Source organism: Periplaneta americana, chromosome 1, assembly GCF_040183065.1.
Source record: "Periplaneta americana isolate PAMFEO1 chromosome 1, P.americana_PAMFEO1_priV1, whole genome shotgun sequence".
Classification (NCBI taxonomy): Eukaryota; Metazoa; Arthropoda; class Insecta; order Blattodea; family Blattidae; genus Periplaneta; species Periplaneta americana.
In genome coordinates this window covers 108975915-109002553 of record NC_091117.1, presented here as the reverse complement: position 1 = coordinate 109002553, position 26639 = coordinate 108975915, and the positions used below count along the sequence as shown (strand labels likewise).

General features: G+C 35.4%; 1 protein-coding gene across 2 annotated transcripts in view; it reads left to right on the top strand.

Moving 5' to 3' along the window:
- The window catches only part of LOC138699663 (probable replication factor C subunit 1), a 233206-nt gene that overhangs the window by 143231 nt on the left and 63336 nt on the right, over nucleotides 1-26639 (top strand). Inside the window, exon 2 of one of the 2 annotated variants that reach the window (XM_069825716.1) lies at nucleotides 13854-13960. The exons of the other annotated variant lie outside the window; for it this stretch is intronic. Coding sequence (XP_069681817.1) covers nucleotides 13854-13949 — 96 coding nt within the window. The 3' untranslated portion in view covers nucleotides 13950-13960. The remainder of the gene's footprint in view (nucleotides 1-13853; nucleotides 13961-26639) is intronic. 2 annotated transcript variants of the gene reach the window in all.

Here is a 26639-nt window from a genome sequence, read left to right as displayed (position 1 = left end):
ACTGTTCATAAACCTGGGAAGATAATTGCAGAAAAGGGTGTGAAACAGGTTGGTAAAGTGACATCTGGTGAAAGAGGATCTCTGGTAACGATTTGTGTTGCAGTAAATGCCAGTGGAAATCACATACCCCCTTTCCTTATCTTTCCAAGAGTGAATTGGCAAGACAGAATGCTCCATGGAGCTCCACCTGAAACAAGTGGGTGTACTCACCCAAGTGGCTGGATGACAGCAGCAAGTTTTCTCCTTTTTTTAAAACATTTTGTGAAGTATACAAAATGTTCCGTAGAAGACAAGCAGCTCCTGATTATGGACAATCACGACAGCCACATTAGTGTTGATGGAGTGAACTATGCTAAAAATAATGGTATAGTCCTTCTAACCATACCCCCCCATACATCACACAAGCTGCAGCCATTAGATAGGTCGCTCTTTGGTCCCCTGAAAAAGTATTATAATACTGCTGCTGCCGATTGGATGTTAATGAACCCTGGTAAAACCATAACAATCTATGAAGTTGCAGGGCTCTTAGGGATTGCATTTCCTCAAGCCGTAACTCCAAAGAATATAATGAGTGGTTTTATCTCAAGTGGTATTTGGCCATTAAATTCTAATATTTTTACTGATGATGAGTTTTTGACGTCTTATGTCACAGATAGATCAAACCCTGTTAAAGAACCACTTCCTCTTGTGGAAAATTCAGTAGCCTCATCTTCTGAAATATCTGGGCAAACAACTCCAACTAAATTGCCTAAAGCAAAGGAACACTTTACGCCAGAAGAAATTCGACCATTTCCCAAGGCTCCACCAAGAATAGCACAGTCTGCCAGGGGAAGGAAACGTGGTAGCAGTCGCATACTTACGGACACACCTGAGAAAAATAAAATTGAGAACGTCATAGCAAAAACAAAAAAACGTAGGCCCATGAAAAAATATAGAAATGCCACCTGTGTAAAAAAGATTGCACTAGATGTTACTGACAGTTCTTCAGAAGAACTTGAGAAAATAAGTCTTCATGACAGCAGTGATGACAATGACTTCTATGAATCATCAAGCAGCTCAGAAGACAATGAACCTAGTGAAAAGCTTAAAGTGAATGACTTTGTCATTGTCAGATTCTCCACAAAAAAGACAGTAAAACATTTTGTGGGAAAAGTTGAAAAAATAATATGGCCCGACTCTGAGGTAGAAGTAAATTTTTTAAAGAAAAAGGAAGGTTCTTATCAATTTTACTTCCCAGAGCAAATAGACAAAAGTGTTGTAAATGTAGAAGATTGTGTTACCAAGTTGCCACAGCCATCTATTTTACCGGGAACATTGAGAACGGCAGGACTAAAAACCTTTAAATTTGATTTGTCTTCTTTCTTTTTGTAGGTGCTTGATCTATGCTAAGATTGTATTTAATTTTTGTCTTAAAAATGTTCTAATGTAAAATCAAGAGTGGGAACAAGTCTCCCTAGTTGAGGGATCAACTCTCCCTAGTATGAGGGACACTTGATCCCTTTTGTTTCTTCATTTATATATACATTTTCTTTTAACAATTGAATTCTAAGAAGTCTAAATTCCATTTTATTTGTTATAACAATGTTTCATTTAGTAATAAAAGTCGACAGTTATTAAAAAAATGAATGATTAATCAATCAAGGGCTAATTATTCAAAAAGGGGATCAAGTATCCCTGGTCTCCCCTATCAAGTTCAAAAACAGCATCGAATAGGAAGTGTTCATTTTTTTAAGTGGACGCCGTAGATAAAGTGCCAGCTCAACTACGCAAGGAGGAATTACCAACTGCTGGGTAAGTAATGACATCATAGGCTATTTATGAAATATGATCGGAAAAATTAATATGCTTAAAAGTAATTAGAACACACCAGCGCGAAGTCTGAAATGTGGACACCGTGGGCGTGGACACCGTGGCTGTAAACACCGTGCATTTATTTAGAACGGGATATTTAGTTCACAGGCCATGATAATTATTATTGATATGATGTTTATGATGTAGCTGGAAAAATACAGTCTCTACATAGTTCTATATGGATACAATATTGCGACTGTATCATGTATCTGTATTACACGATGAGTGGTGGTGAACTGACTAGAGGACGGAAAAAATACGAGAATAAGGGAAGGACAAGAAAAATAAGCTTAAAGACAGAAATTTATAAAAGTAAGAAATCTGACGTTTCAAGAAGTGTCAAAAGTCAAAACGTGCAACTTGCAAGGAAAATAGAACCAGAGAGTTTAACGATGGAAGCAGATCCTGAAAAGCACGCTGCTTACATAGCGGCGGAGAGTAAGATATGGGCTGAAAGGAAGAAGCAAGAAAAAATTAAGACAGTTTCGGCCATGACTAATAGAGAATTAAGAGAGCGAAGGAAAAACGAAGAGAATTAGATGAGAGAATATTGCACGAAAATTAGGAACAAATATATTCAACAATGTAATCATTGTAATTTGGGAAAGGATATAAAAAGCTCTCCTGCTAATAAAAAGTAGTGAAGTTATTCAAAAACTAAAAGCCGAAACATTAAGCTTAAACGTTTAACAGAAAAATTGGAAAATGTTTCACGTGTAAAAAAATGAAATAGGCCTATGCTCTACTCCATCTCGTATCACAGAGAAGAAAAAAGCAAGCCAATCTTCCTCGCGCACTGCAGTTCGTACTTTGGTAAGAGGGCGTCCAGTTCCTTCTGACATAAAGAAGAAACTGATCCTTGGAGAGTTGCTAGAACAACAATTAAAATCATTTTCTTCTGTAGAATATAAAAGTAAACAATTAGTAAGACGCATCATAAGTGGCAAAATAATTAAGACGTATAAAATGCTGCAGCACTGTAAGAGAGTAGTTTCTCGCACAGCTGTTCGCCAGAATAATTCCTACAGACATAAGAGTAGCCACAGTTTGGAGTACAAGCATCACGTGATACAATAAAGACGCATCAGTATAGTGGTGTGAATAAAATAACAATTTGTTAATTTTCAATGAATTGAGTTATATGTGTAAATTTCAATGTGGTATGAGTCATTGAAAATTTTCTTTTGTGTAAAGGATTTGGTTCGTGTCTTCTACAGAAGTGGTTCTTATTTTTTTGTAGGGCATGAGTGTGTATGTACTTATAAAAGAATCAGAATTAAAGGTAAACTATTTATCATTATTGTTATTACTATAACCGTAAATCATTTCTTATTTCTACTTAAACATCTTCATGAAATAAGTGAAATCAGTCACCGGCGTAGCTCGGTCGGCTGAGGCGCTTGCCTGTCGATCCGGAGTTTCGCTCGGGCTTGGGTTCGATTCCCGCTTGGACTGATTACCTGGTTGGGTTTTTTTCGAGGTTTCGTCAACCGTAAGGTGACTGTCAGGTAATCTATGGTGAATCCCTGGTCTCATCCAGCCAAATACCATCTCGCTCTCACCAATTCCATCGACGCTAAATAACCGAGTAGCTGATATAGCATCGTTAAAAAACCAAGTAAAAAAGTGTAATCCAATATGCTATTATTATTTATAAACATATAAATTAATACACTTATCACAGTTAGCGATAGTTCACATTATTAATCAAAAATGTTTGCGAGCGAACATAAATACTTATTTCATTTTGTAACATGGCTCAATCGCATTATATCTAATAACAATCAGTTAATATTATTATGAATAATAAAATTTGTGACTTATTTATTTTCAGTATTGATTTCAAGTCGGTGTGTAAATCTAATTGTCTTTACCGAACCAAAGGAATAATCCACGGATTAAAACTGTAGACACCGTGGAGATGCTGTGGACACCGTGGAATCTGAAAATTGATTTTGTTTTCTTTCTCGTAGCACACGAAGATTTAGACATGGCCACTAACGCACCTGACTTATCTTTCACACCTGCAACCAATACTTAGCAAAAAATTAATCTTCTTACAATTTCAGTTGTTGCCATTTTTGGGTTCCAAAAGTGACGGGTTTCATGAGAATGACCCATATATGATGTTGGTATGTTTCAATATCCCTTCAAACAATTGCCTGCAGCAGTCACTCTGCTCCAGTCCAGAAATATAGAAATGACAGACGCCGCGAGATGTGGAAGAATAATTATAGTTCAAATATATTATATACCAATCCGCGGAAGTCCCAACAGTCATTAACATAAAAACATGAAAAATGTTCTTGAAACGAATTATGGGTTTAATGTGATGTGGCATATACAAAATGCACTACTAGATTCACAAAGCTGTTGTTCACTTAGTGATGCAGTAAGAAATACTGCGTCATATTTTAGGTTTGCTACGTTTCGTGACGTAGAACGAACATTTTCAGGATACAAGTATTATTTTCCTGAACATAAAAAAGTATATTTTTGATAAACTAAAAATGTTAATTATAATTGTAACAAGGCTATATACGGTAATTTGTTTGTTATTCTTATATGTATGGGTAAATGATTTTATACTGAAAATTGCTAAGAATGTAATTGCAAGCTATTGTTTTTATTGTTCATTTTTTTTATTCTATGACCGTGGATCACCCGACTGTACATATTTGTTTTGCTGGTATGTTGATGCTGAGAGCTGCGTCACTACAGTTCATCCGGTAGATTATTTATATTTATTTTAGTAGGTTATTTTACGACGTTTTATCAACATCTTAGGCTATTTAGCGTCTGGATGAGATGACGACGATGATAATGTCGGTGAAATGAGCACCGAAAGTTACCCAACATTTGCACATATTGGGTTGAGGGAAAACCCTCAACCAGGTAACTCGCCCCGACAGGGAATCGAACCGGGGCCAGACGCGCTAACCGTTACTCCACAGGTGTGGACTCGATAGATGTATCGTCCAACCTCACACACATAACAGTTTTGGTATGAACTTCTTACCTCTGCTACTGTTAACGAGAAAATGAAAGCTTTCAATGATATAGTACTAGAACCATACAACAAACATGCACCCGTAAAGACTAGACAAGTATATTCAGACTTTCTGCCCCGTAGATGACCGACACAATAAGAGAACTAATGGCGAGAACGGATACGGCTTTTCGTACTTATACGCGCCATAAAACCGCTAATAACTGGCAGTATTACAAAAAGCCTGAGAAAAAGAACCACGCAAATAATACGTAATGCCAAAATCCAGCATATCTACAGATTTATCGAACCTGACACCACAGCAAATAACTTATAGAAAAACCTACTGACAATGGGTCTAGGTAAACAAAAACTACAGACTAAAACTATTAGCATTTCACTCGACGAACTAAATAACCGTTATACTTCATCAGCACCCATTTGTCACAAAACAAGTTATAAAACGAAGTCACATCCCGACCTCCGCCTATACGTGGGAATTTTTTTTCTGTCTGATGTAGGCCTATCTCCTACAGACGTAATTAAATCTTTAAAACGTATCAAAACAAAAGCACAAGGCACCGGTGGTATTACCATAATAATGCTTAATAAGATAATCGACATTATTCTTTCAACTCTTCCACATATCTTCAACGCTTCTCTTATCACTTCCTCCTACTCTGTACAATGGAAATATGCTCTTGTTCGACCCCTCCCTAAAGTCACTCAGCCTACCACTCCTACCGACTACAGACCAATAAGTATTCTTCCGACATTATCTAAAGTACTAGAACGTATAATCCACACCGACTACCTGGACTCGGATAATCATCTTGACCCACTCCAGTCTGGTTTCAGACCAAAATAATCATAGCACCTCTACTGCCCTAATTAAGATCACTGAAGGTGCTCGTGAAGCTATGGACAGACGCGAAGTGACCGTACTATCACTACTGGACTTTTTTCGAGCATTTGAGGCTATCGACATTGATATTCTTATTGCAAAGCTGAAAATGCATTTGTCAGACACGGCAATCATGTGGATGGAGTCTTACCTTCGCGATCGCCATCAATGTGTGTATCACAATAATCGGTTTTCTTCATGGCGAGACGTGAAGGCAGGAATCCTTCAAGGATCTGTACTAGAGCCTCTACTTTTCGTTATTTACATTAACGACATCTCTACTGCCCTTAAACATGTCAGCATCATCTCTGTGCAGATGGTCTTCAGCTATATATACATATACGACCAAACTCACTTAATGATAGCCTATCAAAATTAAATCATGATCTTACGTTAGTCAGCAGCTGGGCTAGAAAATGCGGACTAAACCTTAATCCAGGTAAAGCGCAAGTAATTCTACTAGGACATCAAAGATTACTATTTTTCATGATCATTAATACACTTTTGCCAGTTTTTTTAATAATATTATTATTATAATATCATTCAGTACTACCGTTAAAAACTTAGGTTTCCACTTCGACTCGAATCTCAGCTGGAATGCACAGGTAAAATATGTCTGTAAGAAAACTTTCTCAATCTTGCATTTACTGAAAAGAATGAAAAATGTATTTCCTTCTAAACTGAAACATCTTGATACAGACCCTGGTGATGCCTTACTTTGACTTTTGCGACATTTTGTATAGTGACCTTAGTGTTGAATTGTCATTAGGCTTCAGCATGTTCATAATGCTTGTGTCCGTTAACAGCCATTGCTATGATCATGTCTCCGAGTATTTCTTACAGTTATCTTGGCTTCGTTTACGAGAGAGACGTTCAGTTCATTCACTCTGCCTTTTTACTGTATCAGATTTTAAATCATTATTATTTAGAATTATTCTAAATCTATTTACCTAGTTCCTCGCTTCACACTTTTAGCATCCCACCACAATCGTAATACACGTTTGTGCGAGATCGTGCGTATTTGCTTGTTTTCCGCACAGAACCAATACGCGGTAAGTGTGAAATACCACATTCAGTATTCCCAACGTAACACACGTAACAATTTCCCTCTTCTTACTGCTTAAGCGCGACATTCATTTTACTGCTTTAGGCTTTTAACATATTATTTTTAGAGACGTTTAACATAGTAATAATTATAAATTGGAAACTTACCACTGCAATTTCACCTAAATTGCAATGTTAATTATTGTTTTTTAAATATTTGTAAAAATTAAGTAAAGTCTACTACTCCACGAAACTTATTGCATTCCTGATACAAGTAACATTAAGGAAGCCGTGAGAAAATCAACAAGATTCCAGATGCCGATGTTATTACTGCAATATGTTATATAAATAATATTGTTAAAATATTAAAATGAAAAATAAATCATTACATAACCTTACCGTTTGTTTTAAGTTCGCATTTATAGACTGGGGGGAAAAAAAGACAGACGTATATCACGGCCTGCTGGAGTATAGTAAACACAGAAAACATTTTATAGCAACAATGTTGAAGAAAGATATTTTGGTTTTCCGAAGTTGCCGTCATTAAACAGAAACCAACATGGAGATTTCATTGCAACTAATTAGAAATTCGTCTTTCAGGTGTGTAATAAACGATCTTCGCACAAAATAATGTACGATACACGAGCGGTATGTTTGTTTTCATGTTCTCGGAAATTAAAAAAGCTCATCTACGTTTCCCTTTTTCAATCTTTTCCTCGAACATGAAAACGTCAACATACCGCTCTTGTAACGTATATTACTATCACAGCATAACCTTGTTCTATCAATTCCATATCATCAGACATCTCTCTACTCTGCTTCCTTCACAATACGCATAGCCCGATCCTAGAATCCCTTGTCACAGGAAATCAGGAGCAGTCGGAGTCTAAAATATTTTAAATACACTCTACTTAGAAATGTTTTATTGAACAGAACTAGACTCTTGCGGAAGTTTCTAAATAGTTTTAAATGACCATGTTGTTATTTTTTCTCCTGTCTTCTTTTTTTTTTTTTTTTTTTTCATTTTTATTATCTTGATATATTACTTAATCATTTGTATGTGTATGTCATATAGTATGATTTTGCTATTCAGCATTTTATGTCTTGTAACCCACATGTATTTTTCTATTAGTATGTTAAATGTATACTATATCTTAAGTTGAATTAATCGTCGAATTTATCTCGAGCAGTTTATGTCTTATAAGTTGTGTGTATGTGTGTATATATATATATATTCCCTTTATGTTACGTAACTGATTTTGATTATATGTAATTTTCTACTTTATTTTATATTGTCCTTATATTATGTAACTGATCTTGACTATTAGTAATTTTCTGCTATATTTTATATCATTTCTAAGGTATCTTCTTTTGTGTTGTTATGTAATCTGTCACATAATTTTGTATTTCATGTATATTATTGAAACCTGGTTGAGTGGAAGAGAAGGCCTTATGGTCTTAACTCTGCCAGGCAAATAAAACTACTACTACTATTAACACTAAATACCGTGTCCGATGGCTACGCGATCTAAAGCGCGCATCCCTTAAACGGCGCGATCGTAAGGTTCGAGGGTTCGAATCCACCTCTGACATAGATGGATGTCCTTAGTAAATATTCTATCATGTGTATGTCACTGTGGAGACTCCTATGCTCTGTTGACACCAGGCTAAGGGATGCCCACATATGTGTCGGTTTCTACTGTGTGTGGTCCGTAGAACGTTCCCAACCCTGCAGGCATTGGCATGTAAGTCCAACAACAGGAAAGAATAATAATAATAATAATAATAATAATAATAATAATAATAATAATAATAAAAGCCCATAACATCCCTTCAGGGCAAGGGGCTCCTACTTACGTAGGGGGGTGACTCGGTTGTTTACTCGCATAGGGAGCCAGTCCATGTGAGTTTGAGTGATTTTTCTATATGCCTTAAGGCCTAGTTACCTAATCACTTCCTAGCTAGTTCTCATATAGTCTAATACTAATTTATACTATTTGTGTCTCTAGTTTTAGGTGTGCGTGTTTGCCTCGTAGTCTACATTTCCGTCACACTATCTTGCCATTTTGTGCCTGAAACACTTCACTACACTGCACCGTGCTATCTCCCTCTCTAGGGTTCTCCACTGCACTCTGTCCCTGGCGATCCTTGTCCAGTCTGTTCCGGTTGCTGTCCGCCCAGCTATATTTAGCACGACCTCTCCTCCTTTTTCCAGTTCGGACGTCCCACACTGTTGTAGCGTAAGCCCATCTATCCTGTTGCAGTCTAGCAGCATGACTTCCCCATTTCCACTGTAGCTCTTGCGCCACATTTTTCACGCCTTTCATCTTGGATCTTGCTCTTGGTTCCGCATTGGGTATCCTGCCGGTTACTTTGACGTTCAAAACTCGTCTTTACATTTTTCGCTGGCATATTCTCAGTCTTTCCGTCTGTATTTGCATATAGGCCCAAGTCTGACATGCATACAATAATACTGGGCTTACACAGCTTTTCAATATTTCGAATTTTAGCTTACAGCTGAGAGATTTGTCTTGAAGGATAAAATTCAGACTGTTGAATTTGCTCCATGCCTGTGCATTCCGTCTACGTATCTATTTTCTCCGTTCTTCTTTACTGTTACCAACTGACCCAGGTAGCCTAGTGTGAAGGTTAAACGAAAAAAAAAATACATTAAACAAGTTGTACAGCCAGACAATTGTTGTAATGTCTACAAAATAATTGTGTACTGTGAGGCTTCCGCCGGTCATGTGACATACGTCCTTTCAAAGTTCTTGTTTTCTCTTCCCCTAAAACTTCTGACAGGTGCGCGGTGGTACAATTAGGCGGATATGCCCCTCCTTTCTTCGAAAACTCGAACTTTCTACCGTCTACTGCCTTATAGAAAAATAAGTTTGTTGTTGCATTAATAAATGAATATTTTTAATGTAGTGAATGAAAACTTATCCAATTAAACCTCCTACTCATAATTTCCCGTAGTGGTGGTGTTTTGGACTACCGCTACTTTGTATACCTATTGCCTACTTTCATCACTGAATACAACCTCATATGTGACATTGTGCTACGAAAAAAAAATTTGACGTCGATGTGTTGCTCTAGTTACCGGCAAACTGAGTTGCTGAACTGGAGTAGCAATGCCGGAGTTATCTACAGGTCATCTCTCTGGTTCATTGACAGTTAAGAGTGCACTATGTTTCCCTTCATTATGGTTGGAAAACTTACAAGCTGTTAGAACGAAGTACGTGATAGGCTATCTGTGGAGCAAATAGTGCCCTCCTTACGAATTTAAGTTAAAAATAACTGAGTACTCCGAAAATATGTGAGAACCGAACTTTCAATATTAAAGTAGTAGGTATTCTACTTTATAAACGCTTAAGAAATAAAGATAAGATTTTTGGGGGTAATTCAGGAACTTGTTTGTGTGTAATTAAAGTTTAAGTTTCAGAATAGACTTTATGTGCAACCAAACTCATGCCTTTGGGAATTTGTTGTATTTTTACTGTACTTCACTGCTTACAGATGTTAGGATTTGTGTTCAGCTCTAGCTTGGCTAGGAAGTCTCATCAGTCTTATTAATAGCCGATGACCTGTTTTTAGTCCATCGCTGTGGAGTAGCGGTTAGCGTATCTGACCGTGAAACGATCGGGCTCGGGTTCAAATCCTGGTTGAGGTTTTTTCTGGAATTTTCCATCAACCTATTAAGTGCGAATTGTCCACACCAGTGGAGTAACGGTTAGCACGTCTAGCCGCGAAACCAGGTGGCCCGGGTTCGATTCCCGGTCGGGGCAAGTTACCTGGTTGAGGTTTTTTCCGGAGTTTTCCCTCAACCCAATATGAACAAATGCTAGGTAACTTTCGGTGTTGGACCCCGGACTCATTTCACCGGCATTGTCACCTTCATCTCATTCAGACGCTAAATAACCTAAGATATTGATAAAGCGTCGTAAAATAACCTACTAAAAAAAATTAAGAGCGAATTCCGGGTAACTTTCGTCGTTGGACTCTAGATTCATTTCGCTGGCATTATCATCTTCATCTCATTCAGACGCTAGTTGATGAAACGTCGTAAAATAAACCAACTTTAAAAACGAACTGTTCAAAGATTTTGGAGACAGTATGTCTGAAGCTGCTACTACTATAAACCCTTGAAGAGACACGCACAGGTGCAATAAAACGTGTTGACTACACTTGGGAGTGGATGTTACAGGCAGTATTTCTGCATTAATCACTACATTTATAGAATTAAAATTTTGCTATATGGCGTCACCCGTGGGAATGGGTATTTGGATTCCGCCTGCAATAGAATTGGTGTGAATGAAATCGGTAATTTTAGATACTGGTAGACTAATGTTTACAATTTAGCAGCGTAGTCAATGACAAGAAACCAATTTCACGAGCTTACGGCGCCGAAGGGTCGGGTTTTGACTTGCACACTCGCAGCTCTACCTGTATTCTCACAGTTGCTGTTCATGTTTATTGACATCTAAACGTGTGTTGTAATCTATACTAATAATAAATCTGTAGCCAAAATTTTTCTGGTAATTTTCGATTTTCCAAAAATAATTGGTCATCCTGAAACTGAAAATCGCTTTTTTTTTTTTATTTCTATGTCTGTCTGTCTGTCTGTCTGTCTGTCTGTCTGGATGTTTGTTACCTTTTCACGCAATAATGGCTGAACTAATTTACATGAAAATTGGAATATAAATTAAGTTCGTTGCAACTTAGATTTTAGGCTACATGGCATTCAAAATACTTTATTTAAAAGGAGTGTTATAAGGGGGCTTCAATTAAATAAATCGAAATATCACCCTTATTATTAATTTTCGTGAAAAATTTTACATAACAAACTTTTTTTTTTAATAATTTCCGACAAGTTTTATTCTATGCAAAATTTTGATAGGACTGATATTTCATGAGATAAATGAGTTTTAAAATTCATATAACAACGCCATCTAAAGCGCTGTAATGAAATAAAAACAAATGACTTCATCTATAAGGTGCCTTGGACAACAACAAACGAAAGCTATGAAACATAGCCTACAAAGAATGTTTCTGTGTTTGTATGAAGTAATATCGATTAAAGGATATACAAGACTTTTAAAATAACAATATAATACATTTTCACCGCCGCCTCAGATTGTAGCGTTGTTGTTCCTGCAATAACTCCAATGTGCAAAATATAAAATTTTTGAGTAGAAAGAAAAAACACATTTGTATATTGGAGATCGTGAATTCTTACATTTTCGAAAGAAAGAAATATAATTACATATCACTATATATGCTGTATCACTATTTAAGTTACTTGAAGGGTTCAGAACCATAGTGGGCCAAGCGCCATTTACTGAAGACGTAGAAAACAAGGGTAAAATTAAGTTATTACCATAATTCAATGGAAACATATAGCAAGTAATATAAAGTATACACAATAAATCTAAATGATGTCAATCTTCATTAAACTATGGTTGCATGTAATAACAATTATTTATTTTATTTATTTATTTATTTATTTACTTCATCAATCTATGTTCACGTCATGGCGGATTAGATATATTCCAGTTCTTAATCCGCCATCACTCTCAATACAAATATAACAAAAACTAATACATAATGAACCTATAAGTATCCTCTGTTTACAATAATAATACTAATAATAATAATAATAATAATAATAATAAAACATAATAATAATAATAATAATAATAATAATAATAATAATAAAACATAATAATAATAATAATAATAATAATACACAACTAATAATAAGTATAGCTCATGTATTTAAAACTCATACCTCAGCGTTTTCATTTTTTATGCTCAATCTCTTAAGAATTATTCTGTTAACTTCATTGACTACTCTTCGTAGTTTCTTATCGTGTGACTACTTAACATTTATAATTCCATCTCCGTTAGAGCTTTGACTTTCTCTTCCCATCTAATTTTAACTCTAAAAAGAAATTTTCCTAATTTATGCAGATTGCTGGCGTTTAGGTGACCATTCATTTTTTATAAGCTACTATAGCGTTTATTTGTAGAAATTTTTTATCTACCCAACTGTGTCTCAGATCATTCGTTGCCTGACACTTTAGCGCAATATGCATTGCGTCTTCAGCTAGTCCACACAAAGGACATTTATCCTTCTCTACGTTCCCTCTTTTATTCTTGAGTCTCCAGATACCTAATCTCCACCATGCCATTCCTGTTCTCTCTTCCCTTGAATTTAGTCTAACATATTCTTCCTGTTCCCAAAACTGCTTAACCTCCCTATAGTATTTTAGTGATCCTAGGTCTTTAATATTACTAAAAATATCTTGTCTCGAAATTTCGTTTGCCCTCTCTTTTACTATTCTTCCAATAGTTTTCGTGTTTATAGACCCTAGTTCTCTCCATAGCCAATTTAGACCTAATCTGTTTATTTCTCGTTCCAGCTCCTTCAGCCAATTCGATTTCCAATTAGCGGCTTTCATACAAAAGATACATATTTTCATAACTGCCGAATCATTCCTACACAGAATATTACCTAAATATTTGATTTTTCTTTCTAAAATAATTCCCAGACTCGAATCGGTTCCCATCTCTAGTAACGCTGCCAGGTTAGAAGCAAAAATATTTGATTTTTCTTTCTAAAATAATTCCCAGACTCGAATCGGTTCCCATCTCTAGTAACGCTGCCAGGTTAGAAGCAATCTCCGGTATTCCTAGAAATTTTTTACACATTTTGGCTCTTACTTTATCGATGTTTCTGCTGGATAACCTACTATCCCATATCTCAATATTATATAATATCTTTGATTCTACTAGTGCATTATAGATGTTGACCAAATTCTTCACCCCAATATTCGGTCATTTATTTAGGCATCTGTCAACTGCTTGGAGTGCATTTTTACCTTTATTCCGTGCCAATTCATTTTGGAACTTCCAATTTCCCCTACTGTCTATTATCACTCCTAGGTACTTGAATCTGGAAACACAATCAATTGGAATTTTATTCACGTACCATTTCTCTTTCTTACTATGCACGTTGCCCTTTTTGCAGATTAGGGCTTTTGATTTCTTTTCGTTTATTTTCAGATCCAACGTTTTACAGAAGCTATTAATTTCGTTAACCGCCTTTTGAAGCCCGTTGACCGAAAATGCTCCAATAGCGCAGTCATCTGCAAAAAGTAGTCCCGGAATAGGTATGTTATCTAACACTGGGCAATGAGAATTCACATTTGCTACATTATCTAAAATATCATTAATAAATATGTTAAATAAATAAGGGCTCAGGTTACAACCTTGTCTCACTCCTCTCGTTTGCTCGATCAATTTGGACAGATTTCCTTCTGCTAGCCTAATCCTAAAACCCACATCTCCAAACACTGATTTTATATTTTCTAAAAATGAGGAACTGATACCAATTGTTTCCATTTTGTACCACAATTTCTCTCTGTTAATTGACTCAAAAGCCTTTTCTAAATCAATAAAGCACCAGTACATACAACCTCTTTTAGAATTTAGATATTTATCAATTATGGTTTTAATGATTAAAATGTTATCACTTGTTCTTCTCATTTCCCTGAATCCGCTCTGAAAGTCAGAGATGATATCATACCTCTCCATCCATGATCTTAACCTTCTTGTTAGCAGACTTGTATACATTTTTCCTAAGCACGATAAGAGTGATATGCCCCTATAGTTATTCTATCTTTCTCGTCCCCTTTCCCTTTGTAAATTGGCACAAGTATTGCTGAAGCCCACGAGTCCGGGATCCTGAACCTTTTTCTCATTCCGTTAAACATTTTCACTAATATTTTTAACCAACTCTCCTTCCTACTAACTTCTTTCCAGCACTGAATGGGAATTCCATCTACTCCCGCAGATTTCTTATTTTTTAATTTAAATATAAAGTCTCTAAGTTCCTCTAATTTAAAATCCTCATCGAGTATTTCATTATATCTCTCATTTATGCCCGCACCACAGGTATATGGACTCTCAGCACCCATACATTTTCTCATTAATTTATTGAAATGTCTCAGCCAATCATCTTCCCCAATTTCATTTGTCTTTTTCTCCCACTTCGCCACCCGTTTAATTTCCTTCCACGCTGCTGATATGTTATTATTGCTAATTAATACATTCAGCTTGTTAAGCTCATTCTTTGCGAAAGTTTTCTTTCTTACTAAGAGTAGGTCTTTATATTATTTTTTCAGATTTAGAAAAACTTCTTTATCATCTCTACTGTTACTCCCTCTCCACTTCCTGTATGCCTTCTTATATCGCTTTTTGCTTTCTATACATTCCAAATCGTACTAACTCCCATTTTCTATCTTCCTTTGCCCATTTAAGCTGTGCATCATACTTCTTCTAGCTCTTTCGATACTGTGGTAGAGTAGTTTGACTGCTTTATCAAAGTTATTATCAATTGCTTCCTGTATTCCCATTTGTAGTAATACGCTCATTTTGTCCTCTAACAAATTATTGAAGTTAACTTTTTCCTTTTCTCTCCACACGATTCTTTTGTTCCCTTTCATTCCCCGTCCATATTTGATCTCTTTACCCTCTTCTCTTGAGTCTTTAATAGGTGCTTCTACTTCTAGTTCGATACTTAAAGCCATATGATTGCTTCGATTTTAAAGTTAATTACCTTATATCTCAGCTCTCCTGCTATTAACATATAATCAATCACACTTTGCCCATTCGAACAAACGAACGTGAAATTCCCTTCATAGTCCTCCCCATATTTCCCGTTTAACAAGTCAAAATTCTCTTCTTCACAAAATCTTATTAGTTTCCTTCCTTCTTCATTAATTACTTTATCTTTACTGTTCCTAATTTTCTCATTATCCTCGTCCCAAAGACTTATGCTTTCAGTATCCTCCTCTGCTGTCCTTGCGTTGAAATCCCCCATTAATAATATTTCCTCCACTTCGTAGTCCTCTCTTAATTTATTCACGTCCAATTTTAGCATATTCCAAAAACTTTTGTTGACATATTTAGAATTCCTTGGGTGCACGTATGTGCAGCCAATTACGAATTTCACTTTCCTTTTAAAATCTAATATTCCAATCCATATTATTTCGTCTAGTTTAGAATTAATTTCAATTATCCTGCTTTCTAGTTCCTTTCTAATTATAACGGCAATTCCCCCGGGATTTCTTCCCCCTTTTCCCTGTTTTCGCATAGTTTTACTAATACATATAAAGTCTTGTAATTCTAACTTTTCATTTTCCTTTAACCATGTTTCCGCTAAGCCTAGTATATCATGATCACTTAACAACCTTATCCGATCTTTGTAATAACAATTAAGAAACATGTTAAAGGAATTGTCATTGCACCAAATCAGTGGTCTCTGGACCAAAATGATCGCATTTTAATTATTTAAATACAATTTAAGTGAAGTAACATATTAAACGATTTATCCTTCTATCAAAACGAATGTTCCCTGGATCAAATGTTCTATTTTAATTATGTAATTAGGCTATTTTATATTTATTTCTAACGGGTGCAGCGGAGCGCACGGGTACGGCTAGTTTATAATAAAATGAAATCATTGTCTGTAAGGGATGTTATGCATGATCTACAAATAAACAAATTCAAATTGATAAAAAAAATGTGAAAGTAATTAAGCAGTACTGTATGGGACCTTTTTAATTGTGGTAGATGAAGAAGGAAGCATTGTGGGATATATTCACTGTAAAAGCGGGAATAGTTTTCAGTATCGTACTTCAACCACTTCACATCTCAAAAGACATAACTGTCGGTCAGGAAAGAGCGGGATTACAGGATCAAATGTCCGGCCGAGTATTGCGAAGGGAAGTAATGTTTCATCGGAGGTTATAAATGCTTTGACTCAGATGTATGCTTTGAAACTTAGACCACTTAGCATAGTTACGGGCAAGGTTTCCAACATGTGGCTGAAATTCTTATTGATGTTGGAGCACAATATGGACGTGTGGCTGCCGAGAACTTCCTACCACACAGAAAAATCTTATCAAACAGAGTAGTGTGTTGATGTGTTGACGGATGCCCTGCGTGCCGAAATTATACCCCAGTTTCGAGAAAATGTGAAACTTCGCTCAGCTGCTGCAACAACAGATATTTGGATAGATATCAATGTTTACCGTTAGGTAGCCGCAAATTTGGATGAGTCGTTGCACAAAGATAATATCCTCGCCTCACGAAACGGCACTCCCCAACCTAGCACATGTGGCTAAGAAAATTCTGTGCGTACCAGCCACAAGTGCACCCAGCGAATGTGTTTTCGGTATAGAGGGTTTGTACTTAGTGAGAGACGTTGAAAGTTGCACCCTGATAATGTAAATGATTTGGTTTTCCTTCGCAACCACCTTCCTATTTCTTAGGAATCGACCATGTGGTTCCTGTATTGATTAGATTATGTTATTCATTGCTACAGATATAATGAAATATTATTCTTTTACAATAATTAGACTGTAGTTAAGATTATCGCAAGCTTTTATTTAGGTTCAGTAAGAGAGTCAACATTTTGTTATAGTAGTTAGGATTTTCGTTGCATTTGGGAACGTGACAAATATATATGGGATGAAAATTTAAGTTGAAAATATTTCCACAAACATGTTCAGTTAAGAATTTATTGTAGAAGAATGAAACTTTCAGTGCGTGAGTTCTGTGAAAAGTAATTTATTTTCTTTCAGATGTTTGTGATACTAGAAGGATTTGACTACAGTACTTAAGTATTTATTTTGTTTCGTGACGTTCATTATAAAGCTTAACCTCATGTGCTCGAAAGATGCCCTCAGGGAGAGCTACTACGTATAAAACATTACAATATCGTTCGAGCAACTATAGGCAAGGCCCTCAAATTACAAAATGTAGCTGAAGGTGGTAGCTTTCGTCTAATAGATATAATTGCAATAAATCGGAGAAAAGATCAAGTCGAGATCATTGATCCTACGGTGAGGTTTGAAGACACCATCTCCCAGCCCTCTGATGTGAACAAGGAAAAGGAGATCTACATGCCAACAGTAATTCCCTTTCAAAATAGATAATATCAGTAAATTCAGGAACATTTTAAAATTGAAGGGGTTAGCGCAACACTGGTTTAACTCCTCTCAACAGAAATTCTGCTGTTTACTTGAAATTTTTCCAAGTCAAATTAAGATGGTTTACGAAAATAACACAGAGTCGGTCAAATCGGACATGAATGTACTAATCTTACTTAGGCTACTATTGCTAACGTTAATATTTTGCTAGAGAAAGACTAAATGATAGAATATTAAACTTCGATCTCCATATTTTAAATTTAAGTTGATTGCACTTATTTTGCGACCCCTTTAATTGACACAATTCTTATTTCGCTGTATTGAGCAAGTTGGACAAATAAAAAGTTCTTCATCAGTGCCGCAGTCTTCGTGTGCCCGACGACGACATTTTGAACACTGAGTCTATTTCTCCCACCTGGGCCCCGGTGTCCTCTGAAAAAAATCCAGTGCAAAACAATCACTCTTCATCATATAATTTTCTCCATATTCCGAGTCACTAGAGTTAATTGCATTTCCACATCCGATTCTTCAACACTGGACGAACTCAAGCAGTGCTTCTTGGACTGATTGTTTCTGTTATTCTTGTTGTTTTTCGACCTTCTTGCGAGCCTCATATTTTCTTTGTTTTTTCTTATCTAAACTCTTTCTCATTTGTTTCTGTTAAAGAATTGATATTATGATAGCTCCTTTTCCTGCTCTGGATACTTTACATGTGACTCCTCACTGGTTAAAACTTGCGGCTCTTGAGGTGGTTGTTGCTGCTTCTGTAACTGTGATATAACTAAAGTCACCGCTTCTGGCACGTGAAATAAGTAATGGGAACGTTGAGAGCGAATAACTTATCTTTGGCAGAGTCTGTGGGCATGAAAGTTGACAACTGCGAGTGGCAGATGTTTGACGTCAGATCTGTTTAGGATATGGTACCACTCTCAGCCGAAGTGGTAACAGATGCCACTGACTAGACAGTGTACTCAAGGACACATCCCAGAAACGCAAAGTGCGAGTGTCTTGCCTTTGACGCAATCAGTGGCCAATAAGACTGACAACTGTGATTGGCAGATTGCTTACGTGACGTGTTGGGTGTTACCGTTCTCAGCTATACTGGCAACAAGTGCTCACTGACTGGCTTTTTTTTTCCAAGGACAAGCGCCACAAACGCTGGCACTGGCTGTAGTAGCGATATTTACACAAGTCCAACCAAATTTTCGAAACCAGGAATCACAATTAAATTTAATAGTTTTAATAATTACACAAGATTTTTATTTGAAATATGTAGAGAATATTTCACGAATTACGCACTTATATTTTGATCTTTAAGTAAGATAAATATTGTCGGACTAGCAAATTTTAATTGATTTTAGCTATTGATATTATTGTCATCTCAATGAAAAATTAATTTTAGTCATTAATAATGATAACTTACTCATTTCAATTAGTAATTTTTGTAATGAATAATTGAGGACAATGGATAATTAATGATTGACCTAATTTGTAATTAATTCTAATTAATAGTTCAATTAATCTTTCATTGGTTATTATGTAGTTTATAGCAGACAAACTGACACGACTAGAAACATTAACGTCTTTCGTAAATTCTCAAAGGTGAGAATCATAATGAAACCAAATAAGGGTTCTAAATAAGAGATACTATCTCTCTATCCCCTAGGTATCTCTTCTTAGGGAACGGAATAAATAAAAATGAAATAGCTACCCAAGGTTATAAATTATTATCTTTCTTATTAGCAATCTACCTTATTATATGCAACATTTTCCCAGCAATTTTATAAAATTAATAATAAATTTGTTGTACCTTACATTAACTGCTGTTCACTTCTTCAACAAAAACCATCAAAAAGTTCAAAATGTGAAAAATTACTTTGCTTGCTCTCAGCTTCGTTGCTTACTTTCAACTGAGGTTAGACAAAGAACACAATGTCTTAGAGACTTAGAAGCAAACACATTGATTTCCCATAGTTATCGAGAGATGGCAAATTATACCGGAGAAATTAACAGTGTATCTCTTATTAGGAACGTGTCTCTTATTTGAGTACTTTACCTTATACATTAATATCATCTCCTCTTAACTCCTGCGGTGACTGAGTGGTCAGACCTCGGGCCGGTCACGCAGGCGGCCCAGGTTCGAGTTTCGGTCAGTATAGAATTTTTCATTGAAAAATCCATAGTAACAGTTGTGGTGGGCAAGATCTCAGTTGTGTTTTTCTCGGGGTTCTCCCATTTTTCCCCATATTAGGCATATATATAATTCCGCCACCATTTCTCCAGTTCGTCATCATTCCATAGCATTCTCCGATCACCAGATGGCGACGCAAGAAATGTGCTGGCCTGGGGGGTTGCCTTTTCGAAACCTTAGTGTAGTCAGCCGATGTGGGTTTGGGAATGCGCCTAGCTTGGGAGTTAGCACATAGATTGTAACAGGTCGTGGTGCTGGGTCATAGTGCTCCCTCCCGTAAATTTCTTTCCATCATCTCCTCTTCTGTTAACAACGTTATATCAGCAAATCTTATGCACTTTATTCTTCTTCTTCCATCACCCCTCCCATGTTCTGAAAACAGTTCTTTACTAAATCCTCCAAGTAGATGTTGAACAGAGTAGGTGATAAAGAGCATCCTTGTCGTACTTCTCTCCCCCATTTCACATCTCTGTGGCATTTCTTCTCCTATCCCGACTTTTACTCGTTTCATATAAAGATGACTCTTCTCTTTCCACTCCACCTCAATTTTTTTCAGGATCCTTATAAATTTATTCCAGCCTACTCTGTCAAATGCCTTTTTCAGGTCAACAAATACTACACATTATCCTTGTTTATTCTTCTCTATGTACTACTTACTCCATCTCCTCAAATTAATTAAGATGCTGGGTGGGTACCGGTCCCATATATTGGCCGAAATTTGGTCAGAAAATTTCTTCCCCCATGAAAGACATTACACTCTAGAGCAGTGGTCGTCAGCACTCACTGAAATGGGCTACGGGTAAACACCCAGCGAATAGGGATTATATAGAATGGATACTGAGCGAATTTTCTTGTTTTGTTTCTCTGTGCGCCGGCGTTTAGTTCCCATTTCAAGCGCTAGAGGTTAGTGTAATCGAGCACACGCTAAGATAATAACTGAATATGAGACACAGGTTCCAAACATCGGCTACCTTATTGCATAATCTAGTAACGCTTTGCTTCAAATAAATTCAAGTTAACAGCTTTTCCTTATTTTTCAGTGATAAACTAGTTGTAATAATAATTTTTATGTTTTATATATAATAAATGATATAAAATAATATAATAATTATAAAATTATGTATCAAATTCGTTTAATATTTGTATACTACAATATATAGGCATATGGTTTTACTTCTCATAGGAATTTTGTTTTCCATTTTCAGTGTTATCAAATCATTACATATTTTAATTGTTGTTGGGGTCAACGTTTCAACTCTCACTATAAAGGAACTCTAGAGTCTAGACATTACAGATAATGACAGATTTATTATTTCATCGGTGCAATTTATTTTGAGTACCGATACATAATGTACTTAGATGTATTAATTATTAATTACATGTCTGTTATATTCTGCTGCATCGACTGCTAACTGGTGTGATGTCAGAGCCAACTCTAGGGAAAAAGCAGAATCTCACTCCCATGCTAACCAGTTCATTGAAATCAGTCTTGTTACATCAAAGGTACCGACGCGAAGTGTTCATACTTCTCCATACAATGATGCACCCTCGTGCAGGAGGAAGCATACCCGCCAGCAGCCAGGAATGGTGCTGTAAGAGACTTGCGGGTAAGAGACGCTAGCCCGAGAGTGCAGTGTTCTGGTGATCGCTGCTCTAGAGCTAGACTACGCAGCTACCCCATGGGACATACAGTAGCCTGAGTAGTGACTAACCTATGTAGGAGTGTCAGTGTAACGTGATAGTCCGCGCGACGGCTTTCGTATGCTTAGCAACAGTACACCAATCGATCACGCGACACTGATTCGACGCAGGTAATGTTATGTACTCACCTAGTTTAACTAAGAACAAGCTCAGCCTGACCGCTGTCGTGTGTACGTTTTTTGGCACCTCAACATGTTCTCCATTACTCGTTAAAATTCCCGTCAAGGCAATCGCCTGGCTGTATTATGCTTGATTAAACGGGAAATACTAATAAATGAATTTGTTATTACAAAACAGACGATAAGATTTAGACAAGATGGTAGCGAAGAAAAGATATAAAATGTTAATAATAATAATAATAATAATAATAATCTATACTAATAATAAATCTGTAGCCGAAATTTTTCTGGTAATTTTCGATTTTCCAAAAATAATTGGTCCTAACATATATAATTAACCACCCCGAAACCGAAAATCGCTTTTTTGAAATTTTTGTTTGTATGTCTGTCTGTCTGTCTATCTGTCTGTATGTTTGTTACCTTTTCACGCGATAATGGCTGAACCGATTTCAATGAAAATTGGAATATAAATTAAGTTCGTTGTAACTTAGATTTTATGCTATATGGCATTCAAAATACATTATTTAAAGGGGGGGGGGGTTATAAGGTGGTCTGAATTAAATAAATCGAAATATCTCGCTTATTATTGATTTTTATGAAAAATGTTACATAACAAAAATTTCTTTAAAACTCATTTCCGATAAGTTTTATTCTTTGAAAACTTTTGATAGGACTGATATTTAATGAGATAAATGAGTTTCAAAATTAAAATAACTGCCATCTAAGGCGGTGTAATGAAATAAACAAATAAATTCGTTTATAAGGGGCCTTGGTCAACAACAATCGAAAGCTATGAATCATAGCCTAAAGAGAATGTTTCCGTGTTTGTATGAAGTAATATCGGAAGCTAAATTAACCGATTTGTGTAATTAATTATTATTTCACCATTGGAAAGTGTAGTTTCTCTATATGGACATAATGCTATAATGTTATTACAGTAACTTCGGAGTGAATTGAGGACAGGTAAGATTAAAATAGCTTCTTATGCACAAACAACTTGATAGGCTATTCTGTGTATTCGTTTCCTGTATTTCTTAAAATAATGTTTATCTCAGAGAATTAACGAACCGCAAGAGTGTATTGATTTAGTATGCAGTATTAATATGTTAGCTTAGCATTCCATTATTTTATAATCCAAATTTTAACTATGCTCAATTGAATCGTGTTAAAATACATAAAATACATATGCATTAAATGCAATGCAAAAAAATTGGGTAATGAGCCAAGCAGATTATGTTGCGCTGTTGTAAAATAAAATTTGTTCCTCCTGAGATTCAAGAGCCCCCATAACAAATTAAAAACTTACTTATCGGTGTACATCCGTTATCAACACATTTTTATATAATATAATATAATCTATACTAATAATAAATCTGTAGCCGAAATTTTTTCTGGTAATTTTCGATTTTCCAAAAATAATTGGCCCTAACATATATAATTAACCACCCTGAAACCGAAAATCGCTTTTTTGAAATATTTGTTTGTATGTCTGTCTGTCTGTCTGTATGTTTGTTACCTTTTCACGCGATAATGGATGAACGGATTTCGATGAAAATTGGAATATAAATTATGTTCATGGTAACTTAGATTTTAGGCTATATGGCATTCAAAATACATTATTTAAAAGGGGGGTTATAAGGGGACCTGAATTAAATAAATCGAAATATCTCGCTTATTATTGATTTTTGTGAAAAATGTTACATAACAAACGTTTCTTTAAAAATAATTTGCGATAAGTTTTATTCCTTGAAAAATTTTGATAGGACTGATATTTAATGAGATAAATGAGTTTTAAAATTAAAATAACTGCCATCTAAGGCCGTATAATGAAATAAAAAACAAATGACTTCGTCTATAAGGGGCCTTGGACAGCAACAATCGAAAGCTATGAAAGATAGCCTACAGAGAATGTTTCTGTGTTTGTATGAAGTAATATCGGAAGCTAAATTAATCGATTTGTATAATTAATTATTATTTCACCATTGGAAAGTGTAGTTTCTCTATATGGACATAATGCTATAATGTTATTACAGTAACTTCTGATATAATATAATGTAATGTAATATAATATAATATATGTAATATTATATAATATAATTTAAGTTATTTTAAGGGTTCAGAACCATAGTGGGCCAAACGCCATTTACTGAATACGTAGAAAAGAAGGGTTAAAATTAAGTTATTACCATAATTCAATGGCAACCTATAACAAGTAAAATAAAGTATATACATTAAATCTAAATGATGTCAATGTTCATTAAACTATGGTTGCATGTAATAAAAATTAGAAACATGTTAAAGGAATTGTCATTGCACCAATGAGTGTTCTCTGGACCAAAATGATCGCATTTTAATTATTTGGATGCAATTTAAATTAAGTAACATATTAAACGATTTATCCTTCTATCAAACACGAATGTGTCCTGGATCAAATGTCCTATTTTAATTATGTAATTACTTTTATATTTGTTTCTAACGGGTGCAGCGGAGTGCAGGGTAAGGCTAGTATAATATAATATAATATGTTATTTAAGTTATTTGAAGGGTTCAGAACCATAGTGGCCCAAGCGCCATTTACTGAATACGTAGAAAACAAAGGTTAAAATTAAGTTATTATCATAATTCAATGGAAAGATATAGCAAGTAAAATAAAGTATACACATTAAATCTAAATGATATGTCAGTCTTCATTAAAGTATGGTTGCATGTAATAAAAATTAAGAAACATGTTAAAGGAATTGTCATTGCACTAAATGAGTGTCTCTGGACCAAAATGATCGCATTTTAATTATTTGGATGCAATTTAAATTAAGTAACATATTAAACGATTTATCCTTCTATCAAACACGAATGTTCCCTGGATCAAACGTCCTATTTTAAGTATGTAATTACTTTATATTTATTTCTAACGGGTGCAGCGGAGCGCACGGGTACGGCTAATAATAATAATAATAATAATAATAATAATAATCCAATTCAAACATTAGATCTAGTGGTGTGTTGCGGTTTCAATGGTCTTAAGCCATCTTTTTAATGGTCTTTAAATAATAATAATAATAATAATAATAATAATAATAATAATAATAATAAATGAACCGGAATGATATGTGGGTAGATAGGCTATTAAAGTGATGGATCGAAAAGCAGAAATGTAAATGTTCACCATAACTATGAATTCGACCTTCCCAAAGTACTAACACTGTAACTCAATTTTTAATGGTTTTGAGTTGTCCTAGTTAATATGGTCTTAAATTGTTTCTTTTTCTCCCAGTACTATCATTGTATAGCTCTAAACCTTCCCAATTGTATGTAAAATCTTATTGTTACTCTACATTTTTTGTATACACTAATTTACACGATCATTTTAAAACTTCATTTTCATCTCCTGAAAAATGTATAAAAGTGAGTTACAATGTTAGTACTTGGGAGAGTGGAATTGTAAAGTTGGTTGACGAATAAATATATCACATTATCATATCGTATTATGCTTGAGCTCTTATGAGGTGCGTGGGTTTATCTCGTATACTTTCTCTCAATGAACCCCAAAGGTAAAAATCACAAGGGGTCAGGTCGGGGGATGGAGCGAGCAACAAATTAACACTAACGACTCTGTCCTAAACGCCTGATTATTTTCTCTTAAGGAAACGAGGGGCGGGGAATCTGTTGAAAGAATTCATAATTTCTTTTCACCTTTGCTAACCCTTGAAAAAAAAAAATGATGTAAAATCATATCCACATACGTATCGGTATTCTTTCTTTAAAAATGTCGGACAAGATTTTTCCTCTCATGGCACATCATGCACCAACATACACCAAAATGCAGTCAGTGACTGTCGTAAGGAATACCAGACACAAGTATGGTATGGTTGCTCCGAGTGACCAAACATCCGTAAGTGGCGTGAACAGTTCTTGGAAGCGAAGTGTTTTAAGGACACTCACCAGACGCGGAAAACGTGGAACGAATTCGAGTATTTTCATTCCAGCGTAGCCCGATACGTTCGGTCCGTAGTGTGAGTTGTCAATTATACACTCCTAGAAACTACTTCACAAGAGACTGAAAATGCATGCTGATCAAATTGCAGCTTGTTCATCACATCTCGTGCAATGATAGGCCATAAAGACTTCAGTTTGTGATCACCGTGTTAGACCTCATTGCTGAACATGACAGTTATCTCCAGAGAGTTTTATTTTCTGATGAAGCAACGTTTCGTGTGCTGCGTAAAGTTGTGAATCGTCATACAGTAAGTGTGTGTGTGTGTGTGCGTGCGTGCGTGCGTGCGTTTTTAATGCTTTATTTTCAACATTTTCTGTTACAAAGTAATTCTGCAATGCTACATGTTTAAATTCTCTTGTGATACAATAATTATTGCAAGTATACTTACAATATTGAAGATAATTGTTTTATATATACACAGTTAACCGTAAGTAATGTCATTAATTTCAGGGGGTTATTCTTTGAGATATTTCAAACAAAAAAGTACAATGCAATTTCACTCGTTCTTGCTTCCTTTTAGAGATAAAAATTGTTTTGTATGAAACTTTTCATAGCATGTTTTGAGAAAGTCATTGATTTAATATTCGAAATCCCAGAATTTTATGAAGAATGGGTGGAGCGGAGAAGAATTTTAGTTTTGTCATTTAAATGTGCATAAATTAGATCGGAACAAGAAACTTTTCGTTCTGCAAAGGAATTTTTCAATGTTACACTTGTTCGGATCAAATTTCTGCAGACCTAAAGAACAAAATTAAAATACTTTCAATAATTTATTATCATAATGGGCTACATTGCCCTCTTAAATTGACTGAGCATGTTGGTAATTCAATCAATGGCTTTCCCAAAACA